This window comes from Aptenodytes forsteri, unplaced genomic scaffold (assembly GCF_000699145.1).
Source record: "Aptenodytes forsteri isolate BGI_AS27 unplaced genomic scaffold, ASM69914v1 Scaffold172, whole genome shotgun sequence".
NCBI lineage: Eukaryota > Metazoa > Chordata > Aves > Sphenisciformes > Spheniscidae > Aptenodytes > Aptenodytes forsteri.
In genome coordinates, this window is record NW_008795018.1 from 720,310 (window position 1) to 738,720 (window position 18,411).

General features: G+C 37.2%; 1 protein-coding gene across 2 annotated transcripts in view; it reads right to left on the reverse strand.

Moving 5' to 3' along the window:
- DGKH (diacylglycerol kinase eta) overlaps nt 1–18,411 on the reverse strand; it is a 78,204-nt gene that overhangs the window by 34,931 nt on the left and 24,862 nt on the right. For both annotated transcript variants that reach the window (XM_009275640.2, XM_009275639.2), the window contains exons 5-13: nt 14,180–14,286; nt 12,949–13,074; nt 11,653–11,755; nt 9,779–9,941; nt 7,224–7,332; nt 6,779–6,918; nt 5,139–5,214; nt 2,045–2,130; nt 496–595 (exon numbers count right to left, since the gene is read on the reverse strand). In XM_009275640.2, the coding sequence (XP_009273915.1) occupies nt 496–595; nt 2,045–2,130; nt 5,139–5,214; nt 6,779–6,918; nt 7,224–7,332; nt 9,779–9,941; nt 11,653–11,755; nt 12,949–13,074; nt 14,180–14,286 (1,010 nt within the window). The remainder of the gene's footprint in view (nt 1–495; nt 596–2,044; nt 2,131–5,138; nt 5,215–6,778; nt 6,919–7,223; nt 7,333–9,778; nt 9,942–11,652; nt 11,756–12,948; nt 13,075–14,179; nt 14,287–18,411) is intronic.

The window sequence follows — 18,411 nt, forward strand, 5'->3', positions numbered from 1 at the left end:
TCTTCTTTTCTTTTCAGCTCATGTAAATTTTGTGCCTCAGACCAAATCCTTCTGGGTTTTTTTCAATGCTTTTGCAACATGATCTCTACAATTTACAGCTTAAACCATTATTTTTAACACTGTAGTCTCTCTTCCCTTCATTCTCCCAGCATACTCTCTCTTCATTATCCCATTGTTTTCCTGCAGTTAACTTAATCCCTTTCAGAGAAAAGTGTAACTCCTAATGCAGAATATTTCCATTTATCTCTATGTACTTTAGCATGTACTTTATCCTTTCTGAAGGAAAAAAGTGTAAACAGAGTTTATAGAGATCTTACAGTTTAAAGATAGTTTGGAATAGTGCATAGTGTTCTATGCACTATGAAGAGAAGATTTTTAAAGTCACCAGTTGAAATGGAAGTCAAGCTGGGCATCCTGGAGAGGTTTAAAAATTAAACACCCATGAACTATAACACAAAAACACAAGTTTAAACCAGAAAATAGTCATTGTCTTACTTTAATAGCCATGGCATCAGCTTCCTCTGCATTTTCCATCGGTTTTTCATAAGTCTTCCCTATTTTGGCAACAAAGTCCTTTACAGTTTCACATAATATTCTTCAGATAAAAATAGGAGAGGGGAGAAATCAAATTAAATTAAATAGATATGTTTTGAATATTAAATTCTTATGGCAACTGGTTTATGTGCATACTGCTATACACCATTCTTGTTGGAAACTGAACTCTGTGATCATACTTGCAAAGCAGATGATACTGTTTTCCATGGCTTGCCAAATTCAAGCGATAAGCTTTAAAACAAAAAGTCTTCCTCCCTTTTTATTTAAGACTTTGCACACATTGTATGTAAATCTCTTATTTCTAAGAACTGAAATAAACATGACTAATTTTATTCATTCCCTTGCTTGTACACCTTCCATACCAGAGTTGTCAGCAAACTTGCCTTCACTTTGTTAACTTCAGACACAGTCTTGCAAACTCCCATGCGAAGATGGAGCCTAGAAACCATGGAGAAAATCTCCTGACTTTAATGGAGCACTTCTTAGATGAAAGCATATGGCCACACGCGTCCCATTGCACCACTCATGCTTTTGAACCATAGCTGACCCTGAGGCGTATCTATGCAAACTACAGTGGCTGCAATGAATTTTCATGGTGTAAATCACAGGAAGACTTGGTTCTTATTCCCTACACTGCAGACAGACGGCAAACTTACTAACGAGGTGTGGATAATTGCTTAGTACTGTTCATTGGTTGAAATTTATTTGACAGAAACGAAACAGATTTAACAAGATACAGACCCAATTTAGAATTTGGAGTTAATTTTCAACATGTGCTATGTATATTTTATAAATGAAATTTTATTAACTTGCTTTTGGCAGAAAAAAAAAGAAATGTAATGACATTCGGATGTATTTTTGAAGACTCTGTGACTGGTCTTTTGCATATCGCAAAATACAAGATTTTTTTCACAAAGAAGGTATACACAGAATACTTCAATTTCAGATGATGTCCATGATTTGTCAAGTAATGATCTCTCATTTTTAAGTGTTTCAGTTTGGGGAAAAAACCCTGTTGTCTGAGACCACTATTTATTGAATTGATATAGACAGAGCCATGACAAAGCTACCTAGCCTGAAGTTTGCCTTCACATTGGTGAAGTTGTTTGTCCTCTTAATGATATGGATATGCATAAAACAAAACAGAAAAAATGTAATGGGAAGTTGATCACATATTTGCATTGGTAACAGTAAGTTTCATATTTAAGCTGCACGCTGATTTGGAGTGATTTAAAATCACTTCACATTAATATATGTGACTTTATTTTTTAAATGGTGATGTATTTAGAATTAAGCTATGCATTACAATTGTACCATAGAAAAAATTTGCAGAAAAAACATCCACTCTAAAATATATAAATTAAGATATATTAAGCCAAGCAAGCGAGGCCAGCCATAAGAAAATCAGGCTCACACAGAAGGTTATTATGGTGATGATGTTACACAGGGGATTTATCCCACACATTGTACATAAAAAGGATCAACTCACTTGGCAGATGATATGACAACTGAGTGCTGATCAGAATTGAGAATTTTTGCAAGATGAGCAGCAACTGAGTCCTCATAAGCAGATATCTGAAAACAGAGAAAGAAGACTTCGATTTCCACACGTTTCAGCATTTTAACACCTACTAGTGAGTTAAAACACCTCCAAAAATAGCAGGATTTCCATTTCAGATCTAATAAGAGGACATGCAGCTGGCAACGCAGATTCTACCTGCATACTGTATTTTATGTACCAGATTTTTAATATTGAAAGTAACACTGCATCTGAGAACTTGATGCACAGCTCTTTTGCTCCTGTAGACAAAACAGTAGGTTATTTCTAGGCTAAAAATAGTCCACGAGGCAGAAAAAACTACTTTCTTTCTAGATTTATAACAACCTCAATTATTATAATCTAATATCTTTTATTTCTAAAACAAGCGAAGTTTCCCTCAGACTAAGCTGCTCAACTAAGAATAAATCAAAAGTTTGCAGTTATAATCCTGAATTTTCTTTTTACTGCCAAGTGGGGTCTTACTCCCCAAGTACCAAGTACCCCTACTGACAAAGGCTGCTGAACTGGTATAATTTTATCAAAACCAATCCTTAAGGAGCAAACCATTTAGGGCTTAGTCTTTACAAGAATGTTTGGGAGAATGAACATGTCCACTGTCCGTCTTTTCTTGCACAGAAGAATTATAAATCCTGAAATACTCAGGCAAAGATTTGGAATGGATCAGATTCACATCTTCATGCACTATGTAAGGAAGAAATTTTTTACACTGAGGGTGGTGAAACACTGGCACAGGTTGCCCAGAGAGGTGGTGGATGCCCCATCCCTGGAAACATTCAAGGTCAGGTTGGACGGGGCTCTGAGCAACCTGATCTAGTTGAAGATGTCCCTGCCCACGGCAGGGGGGTTGGACTAGATGACCTTTAGAGGTCCCTTCCAACCCAAACCATTCTATGATTCTATGATTCTATATCCCATCTTAAGATAGGCATGGATCCAGACCTCAGTTTTAAAAGAAAATTCTAACCAAATTCCAAACCTAAAGCTAAAAATAAATGCAGTTCTGAAATTTTCTGATGGCTTCCTTTAAGAATCTCTTAAAATCTCTTAGTGTGTTTTTGCCCTTGATATGGAGCAGGTAGATATTCCACTCTTTCTTCTTCCTAAAACGCAGCCTTAGTTGTATAACTCTGACAGTAAATCAGTTTTCATTTCAAGGGAAAAAACAGTATGTAAACATCTGATCTGTAAGAACGAACTACTGTTGTTCAAACATCAGTATAAGACTTCTGGAACCAAACCAAGTGAAATGGGCCAGTCAAATCTGGCGAGTCAACAAATGGTTACAGGGCTGGTGCCAGAGTCAGGGGTTCGGCTACTTCGACCATGGGACTCGCTTTGAGAAACCTGGTATACTGGGGGCTGACAGGGTCCATCTGTCAGAGAAAGGGAAGAGCATCTTCAGTCATAGGCTTGCCAAGCTGGTGAAGAGGGCTTTAAACTAGAGATGCTGGGGGAGGGGAACCTCAATCCATCCCACTCCTACCAGTTTGATGCCAGGGCCAGCAATAGATGCCCAGAGCCTGGAGAAGGAACACAGGTCAGCAGGAGAGCGCCTGAAGAGCAGCACAAAGGAACTCCAGCCAGTAAGACAGCTTCATCGGAGGCCCAACTTAAATGCCTCTATGCAAACGCACGTAGCATGGGGAATAAGCAAGAGGAGTTAGAGACGTGCGCACGCCTGCAGGGCTACGACCTTATTGGCATCACGGAGATGTGGTGGGATGACCGGAGTGTTGGGATGGAGGGATACAGGCTCTTCAGGAAGGACAGGCAGGGGAGATGAGGAGAGGGTGTCGCCCTCTATGTCAATGACCAGCTGGAGTGCATGGAGCTCTGCCTGGGGATGGATGAGGAGCCGACCGAGAGCTTGTGGGTCAGGATTAGAGAGAAGGCAGGGACAGGTGACATTACGGTGGGGGTCTGCTACAGGCCACCCGACCAGGAAGAACGAGCGGCTGAGGCCCTCTATAGACAGATAGCAGCAGCCTCACGCTCACAAGCCCTGGTCCTCATGGGGGACTTCAACCACCCTGACATTCACGCAAGCATACAACATACGCTGCCAGATACAGCCTTTTTGCATCTCTAGCAAGCTGTCAAAGGTTATAACCTCCTTGCCAATTAAAACAGTCTGAATTATTAAATTATTCAAGAACCTGCTGATTAATTATTTCTTCTCAAGTACTTTTGAGTTAAAGTTGATGTGCATCAACTTTCTTAGGCATATATTATTTTCTCATTTTTAGTCAGACTTTTCATTCCAATTAATTTGATTAAAGGATTTCCCTCTCCCTCAAAATCGAAACCTCATCAGATAGTACAAGCACAAATCTAGTCTGAAAGACAGACTAAGCTTTTCTTTGAGGTCACTTACGATTTCGAGCTCTCTGAAAAAAACAAAGAGAAAGTTGGGTGGTATCACCTGATCTAGTCACTTCTACAAGCTGCAAAAAGCTTCTTTCTTTCTTTCAGAATACAACCCTTGCCTTCGAAATATTGGGGTTTTTCAATGCTTATTCCAAACTCAAGATAGCCAACATTTTGCTTTTATATATGTATCAAAAATATATTTTCATATATTTTCATATATTATTATAGTATACATAGTATTATTATAAAACATAACACTATTTCTTTATAGAAAATATTCTTATATAAAAATAATTATATAAATATGAAATATTTTATTATATAAGGATAAATATATTCTTATATAAAAATAACATATACTATATATAATATATAAGGTAATATGTAAGATATAAATGTATTTTTCAGGAAGAAATTTTTCTGACTGCTCTGCTGAAGACTCCTTACCTTCATTCATTTTTGGCAAATAATACAGAACTGGAAACCCTAATTATTTGAGGTACACACCATGAACAGACATTAACTCAGTTCAGTTAGCAGATCACAAAACATCTGTTTCTATTTTTCACGCAAGTGCTTCAATTATAAATATTGTCATGCCAGAAGCTCAAAGTTCAGTATATGGAGCAACAAAACAAAAGTAAAATTTCACCTGGCATTCCTCCGACTCTTCTGTAGTCACTGGAAGAATAGAAGGCTTTGCTGGTAATTTCAGTTCCTGTGACCACCTAAAAGAAACATAACAGCTTTTAAGTTTCCAGATTATTAGTTTTATCTTTTCTTCAACATATGAACAAAAAGAAACTTCAGTGTCACACCAACGGTTAAAAAAACCCCAAACAAAGCATCTTAATTTTTAATTGTATGCTAACTGAATATGGCTGAAATAATTGAGACTGAAGATAATAATTGGTTTTATTGCTTAGATTTTTTGTTAGTGATTTGATGATGAGCCTTCTTTGTGAACAAATCATGGGACATTCAATGCAGGCAACAAAGATTTTCTAGCAAAACATTCACAGTATAAGAGAATTCGTGCAAACTAATTGCAGAAGTCAAAGGAAAATATATGTGTTACTAGAGAAAAAGCTCCAAGGTAACATTAGCTTTTCATCTCAACTAGGGGAGGGAGGCATGAGAACAAAGCAAATGGTGAACTATCTTCATTGACATACATATATTTTTTCCCCTGGTAAAGGACAGTATTCTACAGCATAGATAGTATGAAATCGCTAATAGCAACATCCTTCAAAGCCTGCTGAAAAGAACAAGTAATCACTGCAGATGGCCTTGGGGAGCAAGTCTACAGAAATTAGAGCAAAAAAAGACACTGGGCTCTTTTCAGTACAGAAAAGACAAACATGATTTAATCTACAAATCTTTCAGAATGCCCAGGCCAACAATTATTTCTAAGGATCAGTAACAAGCATTTCTCTATGTACTTTGCTGTAAAATGATCAAGTAGTATGCAGAAAAGCTTAATGTAAAAAAGGACTTGTTTCTCTATCTCATAAAAAAAACCCTAAAATAAAATCCTCTTTGATCACATTCAGGTGTTTGTAACTACAGCAAGAACAGAAACACCCATGAGAGAAAGGAACAGAGTAAGAAATACTCCTCTCAAAAACAGTGTGTTACACCTTCATTGGAATGACATGACCACCACCTTCTCTGACTTTTTGTAAATTGGGATTGCTCCTTTGCTTTATGGATGGAAATGACACAAAACAAGGAGTGGGAAGATCTCTTGTTTTTGACTAAGAAAATGCCTCCAACAAAAATATTAGTAGTGGATCAAGCCAAAGATCCACTTAGCCCAGCATCTTTTCCATGAAAGCACATGATGAGAGTTCTGCCCACATCCAAGGACAGAAAGCTCAGGTGTTTCCTAAAGAAAGATGCTACCTTTAACAGTATTTAATAGTGTGCATGGAGTCTGTAAAACTGCCCTAAATGGTTTTGAATCTATACAATTTCTTAATGCTTACAAATTCTTGTAAGAGGCAGTTATGCAGCTTCACCAGTTATGCAATAAACTGTCTCCTTTGTTCACCTTTGGACAACACGCTTCCTAGATTCATCAACTGCTCCCCCCTCTGACTCTTCAGTTTAAAAAGGATGTTGAAGAGCTGTCCCCATTACTATTTCAGCTTCCCTCATGATTATGATCTGCACTCTGAAAACCAAAACCACTGAACATTAAGTCTCTAGGATGGATTTAGGCCATCAGAAACCCAAACAAATACAATTTGAATCTCATTGTAAATCATGTATATGCACGTTTAGGTTTACCTGTCTAACATTTTCGTGCTGGCTCGTTCTAGTTTCTCCAAAATCTGAGGAAGTTGTGTATCATCATCACAGGATCCTCCCCAACCAAGGACACGAGCAAGGTCATTTCCAGTACCAAGGGGTAACACTCCTAACTGACACTGAAACACAACACAGGAGCAAATCTACTATTGAAAACTAGAAAGAAAAAGTACGAACTATTACACATGCTTGTTATTTCAAGCAACAAATGTTAATTATACAGCTGATGCCTAAAGCTTGTAAATCAAATTGTGTAATCCAGATACAACCTGTCCTGTTTACGCCAGTGAAAATTTTCGTTTATGAGTAACTATTGAGTTTGGCCCATATCCACATACATGACAAAGAACCAAGTCAAGGAAAAGTAAGGGTACAAAATTAAGTCTAGTAAGTATAGTCAAGGAAAGTAAGTATACACACTTGCCTGTTTGTGCAAGCTGAGCTTATCAATTTCTGACAAGACCCAACCCACGCTTCCATCGCCGCCACACACAAGAATCCTAAAGTTGTCAAACTTCTGAAATAACCGCAAACTGCAGAGAAAATGCAGCCTGTTAGGGCCAATTATGTCCATTAGCAAGAGAGCAGTTATATTCATCAGCAACTGTTACATGAAAATATGCTGCATGGCACCTTTATGGTGGTTCTTTCCTTGTTCTGGGGTATGTGGATACAACCAATTACTTAATAAACCTATCTGAATTCCATCTATTGCTGTATATTCCACTTATACTGACATTTCTGATAAATAACATGCCGAGCTTTACTTTAAAAAAATTTCCCTTGATATTGTTTTCAGGATTTTATTAATATTATTTTATTAATTTTATGACTAATAAAAAAAAGTCTTTCTAAGCTATGAAATTGCAACTGCTCTATGCTTCCTACTTCAGCCAGAAGAACAAGGCACCATGGGGAATTTTTCACGAGAGAAGGTTAAGACACAACGACAGGATGTGCTCCACAATACGGATGGGCTTTTGCCAACGTGTGACTAACCAAATGCAAGGACAGTTGGAGGCAATTATTACACGTAAGGTGATCACAACAATGTAAGACAAATAATACTAGTATTTCATATTAAATCCTTAAAGCCGTATCCTGCTTTCGCTTCCTACAGCTCTTCCTCCTGTTCTCTGACTTTTAAGACTTACAGGATGCAACACTTGGGCACTACAGGAAAGGAGGACAAGAGAGACAGAACAAGCAGAAAGGTGAGACACAGAGGAAAGGGGAGTGAGATGTGAAGAAACAGCCAAGAGGTAAAAACAACAGGGATTTAAACTAAAAAAAAAAAAAAAAAATTAGAAAGTAGAAGCTCTTAAAATAATAAAAATAAATGTTTATTTTTAATGCATGTTATTTTCCAGAATATGTATAATCTCAGAAATATTTCTAAAAAGCAACACATTAAGATCACAGATTTTTGAAGCATTTATATTTTTTCTAAAGAAAATAATGTCACTTATATATGATAAATAATGTCACTTGTATATGATAGGCAGATACCTATTCAGAACAAAAGATGCAGATATTTAAGGAAAAAAATGTCGATACCAGAACAATTTCTCCTACCCTGAGAAAAGAGAGAAAAACCCCTAGAAATTCACTATCTCAAAGAATACAACTCTGCTTTTTAGATCAACTAAAAAAAAGAAGACATCAGCACGACCTGATAGAATAACTGCTAAGGATCTCTCCTTGGAAACTGGGAAAAATATTTAAAAGCAACCAACCTGACCTACCAAAGTGAGCCTCCTGAACCATGCTGCTGCTAGGTACAACTAGATGAAACAAGAGAACTTGCAAACAGACAGACATATTTTTTCAGACTGTCCTCTCTCAAAACTTGTCTCTCCAGTTGAGATGAACCTTCTTTACTTTTATCCGTCATTATAATTACATGTACGAAATGTTAGCCAAAAGGGACTTTGATTGAATTCGGATTTAAATCAGGGTTATAATGAAAAGAATATTACAGCTTAAAGAATTAATGTAACATGTCCATAACATAGTACTAACTATAAAAATCCACATCTGTATTCCCTTATATTTGTATTATTTGCCCACTGTTTGAACTGAATTTTTGTGCATTTGTCTATATTTTTATCATGTAAGCATAATTCTGCATCTTCAAGAGTACAAAAATTAGTGTTTCTAGTTGCTGTAACTGATATTAATAAGCCATTTAACCAGAATGCTACATCTGTGTGGAATTAAGTTAGGCAACAGAAAAATATGCATGAATTTAATCTTTATAAATGTGCAAAGATGCTTGGGTTTGTGGCCACCACTATGCAAATTTCATCCCTATCTCTCCAATAATCAACCCTTAGATTTTGCAGAATGCCTGATGGTTTTAATTGTGTTCTTGCTCCAAATTTTGTGAGATGCTCATTTTCTTGACCATTTGCATATGTTGCCTAAACCATATTTTGAATGTACTTTTCAGATGACAAAAGTTTTAGTGTACTCATCCATCACCCACTGCAGACTCCCCCGCTGACATTTGTGTTCAGAATTCAAAAAGATACAGAGTACATTTAGACAATAGTTTTATTCCATAGCTATTCACAACAAAGTCACAGGAATATCTGAATTACACATATGAAATGGAAGAAAAGCACCTGGGCAACTGTGCATAAAGGCCCTGATTCAGGAAAGCATCTAAACATTCGTAATGGTTTTGAACCTTACCAGTTAACAGAAGTCAAAGCTAGCCAAAAAGCCACAAAACACTTGGGCTGATAGGTTTTGGTTGGAATTTTCAAATGAGTTTTTCTAAAAAGAAAATATTATCCTACAATCCCTTCACCCACCAGAATTCACCCTGAAATTCTGTTATCTCTTAGATTTTAATTAGGAAGTCACAGGTAGATATTGGTGATAGAATGATAACAATGAGGGGACAACACAACACTATACTTCACACTAAATTCCCTTGCGGAAAGGATTGCTCAAGATTTCCAAGGTCATTACCCTAAGTGAGGTCCTCCATTCATTAAATCGAACACCTGAGCTGGATTTAACGACTGTTTGAATCGACGAAGAAACTTTACTCCCTGATTGTCTCCACTCTTTGAGTTAACAAAAACTAAAAGAGGACTGGCACAGGATGGCGGGCATGTGGCTTTCCAGAAACCTGTGAACATAGTTAGAAAGAATGAAATAAATAAGGCTTTCTAATATGAACAACACAAAAAGAAATCATGGGAAAGAGGAAGAAAGGGATGAAGGACAAAAGGCGTACATTTTATCATGCATAATGTAAACGCTAAACTGAGTATTAGCCCTGCAAAGAAAACATAATTGCTCAAGATTTAGCAGTTCATTTTTTCTTTCCAGTATTCTCAGTGCCTAGATTTAGTAAAATCCTGAAGACAATAGCTTTATTGTTTTTCCACAGTGAAAAAGTTTATTAACCTTTTAGAATACTTCTCAAATCTCATCTTCACAGATTATCACATAATTAAACATATATTTCAGTTACAAGTGTTTTGTTTTTAATCTGATTTTTCATTAACCTTACTGGGTTCAACTGGATCATCCACGTCTGTATGAGCTTTCTAAGAGTACTCACAGATTTTAAAAGTTACTGTACTCAGTTGCTCCCAGGTGAGACTTTGCATGAGAACTTTTTTCTCAGACTGAAGTTATACTATTAATTATAATAGAATCACTGAACAGCAGACCTTCAGCTGTGATCCAAAGCTTATTAAAGTCAATGCAGGTCTTAACTAATTACAGCAGGCTTTCTATAAGGCCCTTAGTAAGTAGTACTAATTGACACTGTTGTCACTAACATGACCAGTCCATGGAAGTAGTGGTTTCTCAGCAACACTTCAAAATCAGACATCACAGGTATAGGCTTTGACATTTGTTTCAGGCAATATTAAAATGACTATGTTGTTTTCAATTACTAAAAAAATTACTAAAGCTACAAATAAAAAATTGGCATTAAAGGATGCTAATTGAATTCCACATTATCATAATGTATAATTTAAAATAAGGTTTGATTAATTTATTTAAATGCCAATAAAAATAATTTCACATATGGAACAATCTTTCTAGCATGAATAATAAATAGCAGCATGACGCTCTGGTCTAAGACACCACATAGCAAGTAAATAAACTGAATATATACAACATAAACAATCACTTTTACTGACTTCATACAATAAAATTCATTAAATTGTGTTAAAGTTGTTGGTCTACATTTGCCATCAACACAAACTATAAAAATAAAGCAGTTAGATTTCATGATACTCCTTATTAAATCCACTCCCTGCCTTTAAGTGCAGTCTCCCACTGCTCACGCGTCTCTTATTCTGAGCCACCAAAGAGCACCTCTGAGTTTTGAACGTTTGCTGGATTTTTATCTGTGCGTTGCAGGATTCTTACACTGCTTATATTTAAAAGAAATTTAGAGAAGCTATGGAAGCAATTCCTCTCTTTAGCCTGGTAAAGTAGTTGTTGGATCTGAGACATTCAGCTAGCTTACCTCTGCATAAAGCCAAGTTATCCAAAATTTGAGAACTCACAGAATGAGTGATGCATGCCAGGCAGGCATCAGCCCACTTCGTCTGAGGACTCTGGTCATTCACTTGAAAAGTTTCCAAGGCTCATAAACAAAATGGGAGAAAATTTCTACTGGGGAACTTTCAAAAACGTTTTTTAAATCATGTCGGTTAAATAATCCTTTAAAAAGCTACACGGAAAATTATACTTTTCTCTAAATTTGAAGACTGCATTCACCTGCTCAGCAGAAGGATTTTAGCCTTGTTTAGTTATACAGATCTCACTAGGCACTGCAAGTCCAGAGCTACCACTGAACACGCTACAATACTACGTACCATCAGAGTCTATACTGTTTAGTGCTGTTGGAGGTATGATCGATACCTTACATTGGCCAAGTGGACATTTACGAGGATACAGATCTTTACAGGCAGTGTGAACCTACAAAAGAAACAAAAAATTATTTCCCTACAGTGGAATTTTGGGGTGAAAGTATAACTGATACAGTATCTATGTAACAAAAATGGGCTAACATATAACATTTAGGTGTAGAGGGAAGAGGAGCGAGACTGGAAAAAAAATGTGTGAGTGTTCAACCACAAAGGCTTGTTACTCATTGCACAAAACATAAGTTTGGAGTACTTCACCTTCAGCTACCCCTATAGCAGATATGAATTGTCCTTTCAAGGGAATCGCTTACCTCCATCCACGAGCAAGGGAGGACCAAGTTTCCAGCAGCCAGCATCTGTGCTGGGGGCAGCAGGCACACTGTGCACATGCAAAGCAATAGCTCTGTACATGCCTGGTCCACCTGGCTGTTCTGGAAGATGTTATCTGCACTAAAGCTAGCACACCTACCAAGCCAGACCAACCTGCCAAAGGTGGGTCCCATAAACGATGCGTTGTAGAGGTCTCTTCCATAGTTATGGGAAAAACAGGCACATGCAGAGGGTGCTGCACTTCACCTAAATTTCATATCACCTCTGGAGATGGCAATCATTTCCCACTGCCTACACACAGAGCCTCAGACATCTATATGCCGAAAGCTTCAACAATAAAAAAACCTGCTGACTTTCCATTTCTATACCCTAGCATATGAAACCCATCTTTTTAGACAAGTTAAAAAAAATAAGAGAAAACTATATTTTGGGGAAACAGCAATAGCATGTTCAATCAGCAACCTACAGAGTGTCCTGAAGAAGAGAACGTCAAGATTTTGCAGTAATAAAAATGTTACTACATTAATATTAGTAAATATTAATAAATATTAATATTACTAATATTACTAAAATATTATTACAGCAATATCTACAATAAAAAGACAATAGCATATGATTATGAGGCATACAGAACAGGCATTTGAACCTTCAGTTATCAGTTAGGAAAAGGCAGAGAAAACGCATTGGATGACAACACCTATTAAAGAAAAGCTGCATCTGTGGGCGTATTAAAAATTAACTGAAGCAAGTAGGACAGTCATGAGAAATTATGAATGTTAGAGAGACCTGAGTTTGCAAAAGCTGCCTGCTCCTACTTAATCCAAAAGCACGGTTATGAAATGACAAAATAAAAATAATGGCGAGCAATAAAGCTGGCAAAATCCTAGACGCTTGGACGTGGTTCATTGCACCTACCATAGCTTTACACCAAAGGCACTTCCAATCTTGCAGGCGTAAAACACTGCCACAAGTCTTGTCACAGACTGCGCATTTGGCACTGACGGGCAGATTACCCTCTAACCACTGGTGAGGCATAGCTATCTGTGAAGAAGTAGTCACAAAAGTTAAATACTCAGAAACAGAAATTAGAGGTTTTTGTCTCTCAAATGTAGGTGGATTTAAACTATTTCCCACAGCTCTACCCTTTCATCAAAGAAGCAGGTATGGCTGACCAGGATAAGTGATACTGATGCTTGCAAGGCAACAGCTATGAATGTGGACTATGGTGGTGTTTCACATGCTAGGCAGAAAACGTGACAGCTGAAGAAGGGAGACACATCTCATTCAACTATTCGTGGTAACCACAAAACAACAGGGCAGTTAAATCTAGAGACTCCGTAATACAAATAAGTACACATTCACTTAATGTATTGACTACATGACACAAACCAATTGAAATAACTAAAATTCAGAAGAATAGACAGGACAGCAGAAAACCTCTGTGGATTTACGTACCCCCTCACCATGGCTGGTAAGTCACAGCTCCATAAAGCAGTCCCTAAATGCAGTGCAAAGCTTTACTCAGTGCACTCTTTGTCCCGTTAATACCACGGGCAACTCAGGACACTCATAGGTATGCAACTTAGTACTAACCTTCTAAGAAGAAGTTTCACGCCAGTGGCACATACACAGTTGTGTTTCTAAATATAACCCATCTATCACAACAAACCTCTGAAAAGCTTTTGTCATTTCTCCTGCTAATTTTAAAATTCCTGCTTTCATCAGTAAAAAGCCCCACACACATCAGTGAATTCCAAACAGGCCTCCTGGGGAACAGCTATTGGTAAGGAGGACACAAAATAGATTGCCACAGCACGGTAACAGTATAAAATACCACCTTTGCTTAAGAGCAGTAGGAACTTCTGGGAGCAATTCTCCAGCTTCAGAGTTTCTCTGCATGCGGCCTTTAAAATCTTGTAACACGGCTGCAATCTAGTGCCCACAGATACTAAACTTGTCTTGTGAGATAAGAATATAACTTCTGTTCTAAATACCACGTTAATCTTTGAAAAGTGTTCAGGAATATAGCCACCTACCATTAACTTCAATGGGTCACATGGCAATATTTCTATGCTTAGCCTTTTTTTTTTCTTCCCATAAAGAAGAAACAGCTTTGGAAAATACTGTAAATATGAATAGTACTTACACCATCTTCATCTTCAATGATGTCTTTTCCAATTGAGGCTAATGTAGTCCATTTGCAGTTATTTGTTGCTCGGACAGCACATCTTTTATGTGCTTTAAACTTACACACTGGAAGGCACACATAAACAAGTATACTATGTTATTTGCTGTATTTCAGTGATACATATCTTTAAAAAAATTACAGATATTCCATAAAACAGCCAAGTACACGTCACTTAGTGTTGCACACATGACACAACCCAACTAAAAGAAAATTCAGTTCATAATCACTCCAGCTTTAACTCTCTAAACTGAGTTTAACTGCTTAGCTGTAGCCCATTTCAGCCCATGTGCCCTGAAATCCACATCGGTCCCCATTTTTTCAGGTACAATGCAAGGTACTAAAGTACAAATATATCTTTAACTGTGTTTTTGCCTTTTCTATTCCTCCAGTGACACAACTCAGATACCTGGTTTAAATTTGCACGAGGTGATGGGAGAGTGTTTCACAGAAGTATTTTCCTTCAGGAGCTCTGTTTTTTTGCTTAAAGGACCCCTTTTGGGCACCATACTATGCCTGTTTTCCCAGAAGCTGAGGAAGTGAAGGGTTAGGTGGTGATATATTTATTCAGGATACTGGTGGTTACAATATTTTCCAAGAGGTTACATTAAGTGAGGAAGAGCCTGACTTCTTACTGGATCGTTCATTAAAAATCTTACTAATTGGAATACTCAGCACCAGTGTGTAATACAGGCAGACATTTTGACAATCTAAATAACTATTTATATTTTGTTCAACTCAATTACTATGACTAGTTAATGATATCATATTAGACCAAACAGACTGACGCACCCAACTGTGGGTATTTCTGTTACTGGAAGTGCATGAGATCATACAATTTAGAGTGCATTATATAAATTATTTTGGCAAAGACCATTAAAGGTTTATGAGAACTAGCCAGCAGACCAGAAGTAGTAGTCTCTTTTCAAACAAATATTTGACAGGAAACTATCAAAAGCTTTGGCCCATCGCTTGTCCACCATTAAAAAACATTAAGCCATGGTACAAAAGGTCTTGTGAATCATACATTTCTCATTTTAATTCTACTGATCCATTGCCAGATCAATTTAAAAAGTGAATTGAGACTATGTAGGCAACATCTGAGTTTGAGAGCAAGCCTCATTGTTCTGGGAGACGTGTGAAAGTATGTGCTTAGCTCAAAGAAAGAGAAGGAAACAGAAAAAGGAATTTTGTTGCTTTTACAGTAACTCCCCTGGTCATTTCGAAAAGCAGCATTCATAGACTCAAAGGGTGCAAATATCCCATATTCCTCAACTAACAGGGTAGGCTCGCATTTTCAGAACAGCTCAGCATCATATTGTGTGTTTGCCAACCTAAGCTGGTTCCAAGCATCTAAGGAAATCAGCTCTGACAGAAGCACAGAAATAAAGGCTGCATTTTCAAGTGATGGGCCCTGAGCAGTTTTGCCACTTGAATGTTTTGGAGAAGATATGCCACTGAATTCAGCTTCCTACTCATAAATGATATGCATTTGTCTTTGCCACACAGATCAAAGTACAACAAATCAGGGATGAGGGGCAATAGGAAATTCCAAATTACGAAGGCATTACAAAGTAAGGGAATTTTCAAATCCTATTGAGCTACAATTCAACTAGATCTCAGGTTTAACCTCTGCTCTCTCAACAAGGCAAGGACAAATTCAAACCCAGGATCTGAGGAGCTGCAGCAAGCCACACCATGGATGGCAAGTGACAGCTAATGTTTGCTTTGTGGGTACAGTATATAACTTACCAAATCTCAGATCAGACTTTCTGTAGGTCAACCCCCTGCAACCCCAATATCATCAAACAACAATTCATGTTACTCTGAGCATTAAACATTATCAAAAACAATGACCTTAAGACACAGATGTAACTTTCGAGCAAAATACATAGCAGTACAGAAGAGACGGGTACAGCAAGGAAACTTTTAAATCAAATCTCAACCTTAGAGTTGAGATTTAGTTATAGTTTATAGATATAGTTACCACTACCCCCTAATTTCTTTTGTCTCAGATGACACTGCATCCCATTCATGAATCAGTCTGATCTCTGAAATCTTTTGGAAACGTGCAGACATACTGCTAGACATCAATGGCCATTACTTCACCAATGGAAGTTAAAAAACAAGAAAAGGAAAAATTTAGCCAAACCAAATCTAGAATTTTCGTAGAACATTATTTTAAATTTTAATTTCCCGTGTAAATGTTTCTAGCTGGAATACGAAGCAGATCTCTCAGAAAGCCAACCAAGAGAACCACTGAATGAGCAAACAGTTGTCACACTGGTACCAACATCTGCTGTCAGACACAGTGATTAAATCTAGAGCTATTATTATCTATAATGAAGAAAAGTCAACATTACTGAGTGTTATCATAGGATCTCTTGCTCTGAAAATATACATCTTCGTTGTAGAACACTTCTGTTTCAAAGGCCTTTCATTCTAACCACCCACCAATTAATTCAACTACATTGGCAGGACACTCAATTTTTTTACCCCCAAACTTACCACTCTACCACCTATTTTATGATGAGTTTTCTCTTCTGTGTTCTTCAAAGAAGAACTGGCTCAGACTGTTCTTTTCCAACTTCAAAGGCCAAAGCCAAAGTTTTGAAACTGATCTGAAGATCCCTGAGCTGGAATCTATAGTTTAAGTTGTCAAGATAGAAGGATTTGTCTTCAGGTATTTCAAGAAACCTGCTGTTTTGTTTCCAAGAATACTATCACATGACAGATGGACAAGCCACAGTGAAAACAGTGTGACTCACGTGAAAACAGCAACCTAACTTCACTCCCATTTGAAGTTTATGTCTATGTTACAAAGGATAAAATTCAGCAGTTTCTCACTAGTTTTACTATTTTCACCCCAATAAATAACTCTCTAAGTTAATTTAATATTACAAACAGTGTTAAAAGAATAGTCATATTACAAAGTCAAATCCTACAAAGTTAAGTTACTCGTGCAACTTAACTTTGCAATATAGCTTTGCAATACAGCTTCTGCATGTAGGTGTAAAGTCTTCAGTTATACGATCATACATTTTTTGAGAATAGGACCCTCATTCACTGCATGCAATGGACAGTTCGTGATAAGTATGCAGCTGTGCCGTACTCTGGTTCATAATAATTTTCAACCGGTATTTGCCTTATTTACTAAAAGCTAATGAAATACTGCTTTTTAGATATTCATTTCTTCCTGGCCTTTTAAAATTATTATTATTATTATTACGCTCAGTACTACTACAATTAAGACCTTTTTTTCCAATACTGTATATCTTCAAAGTATCAGTGACTTCAGAACAGCTTCAACTGATTTTTGCAGTTATAGAAAACTCAGCAGCTCTGTGATACAGGTCCCAGTTTATAAACAACACACAACTACTGATTTGATCAAAAATCTTATTTAAGTGATTTCCCCAGGATTACAGAGGGGCACAGTGTGATTGATACAAAGTCACAGAACACAGTTTTCTATTACTCCTTAATTCTTTAACAATGAACATCCCTTCTCTTCCTGACCGTTTCATTCACTATTCACTCTTCAGCCTGTGCAGAAAATGCGGCAAAAATCCTGGAGACAATGACTACCCAAATAGTGCATGTACAATACCCTGTGCAGTGGGTAAGAAGAACAGGGGTTTTGTGGATGAATGTTGTGGAGATCAGTCCTTTAGAGCTAGCTAGAGCAACGCAACACACAGACAGTATTTGAAAAGTGGATTATCTTTTGAGAAGACATGCATCTCAAAGGAGTGCATGATTAAATTTTTTAAAAGTCAATTGTTTTTTGAGCAGTAGAAAGAATGAAGCCTGGTTTGATATGAATTTACATCTTCAGTTTGATATACATATCGATTCTTTGACTTCTAAAAAGACGCAAGTTCACACTACAGTCTTTTCCCTAGCAAAGGTATTAACATACCCTCTTTTCCTACACTGGCTTCCACAAAACTTACAGGAGTATCTTCAGGGTGACCTGCAATTAATTTGGTCAACCTTTGCCGAAGGCTACTGGGAGGGAAGGTGTCCTGAAAAAAGAAGGCACCTATCTTATCTCCAAAAGAAATGAGGCTTGTTGTGTGGTCAGGCTGAAAAAAACAGTCGTGTAGCGCTGCTGGAGACCAGCAGCTCTAAGAGAATTAAATATTACAGGACTGACCTTCTGAAGTATTGTAAGTTGCAAAATATCAGCA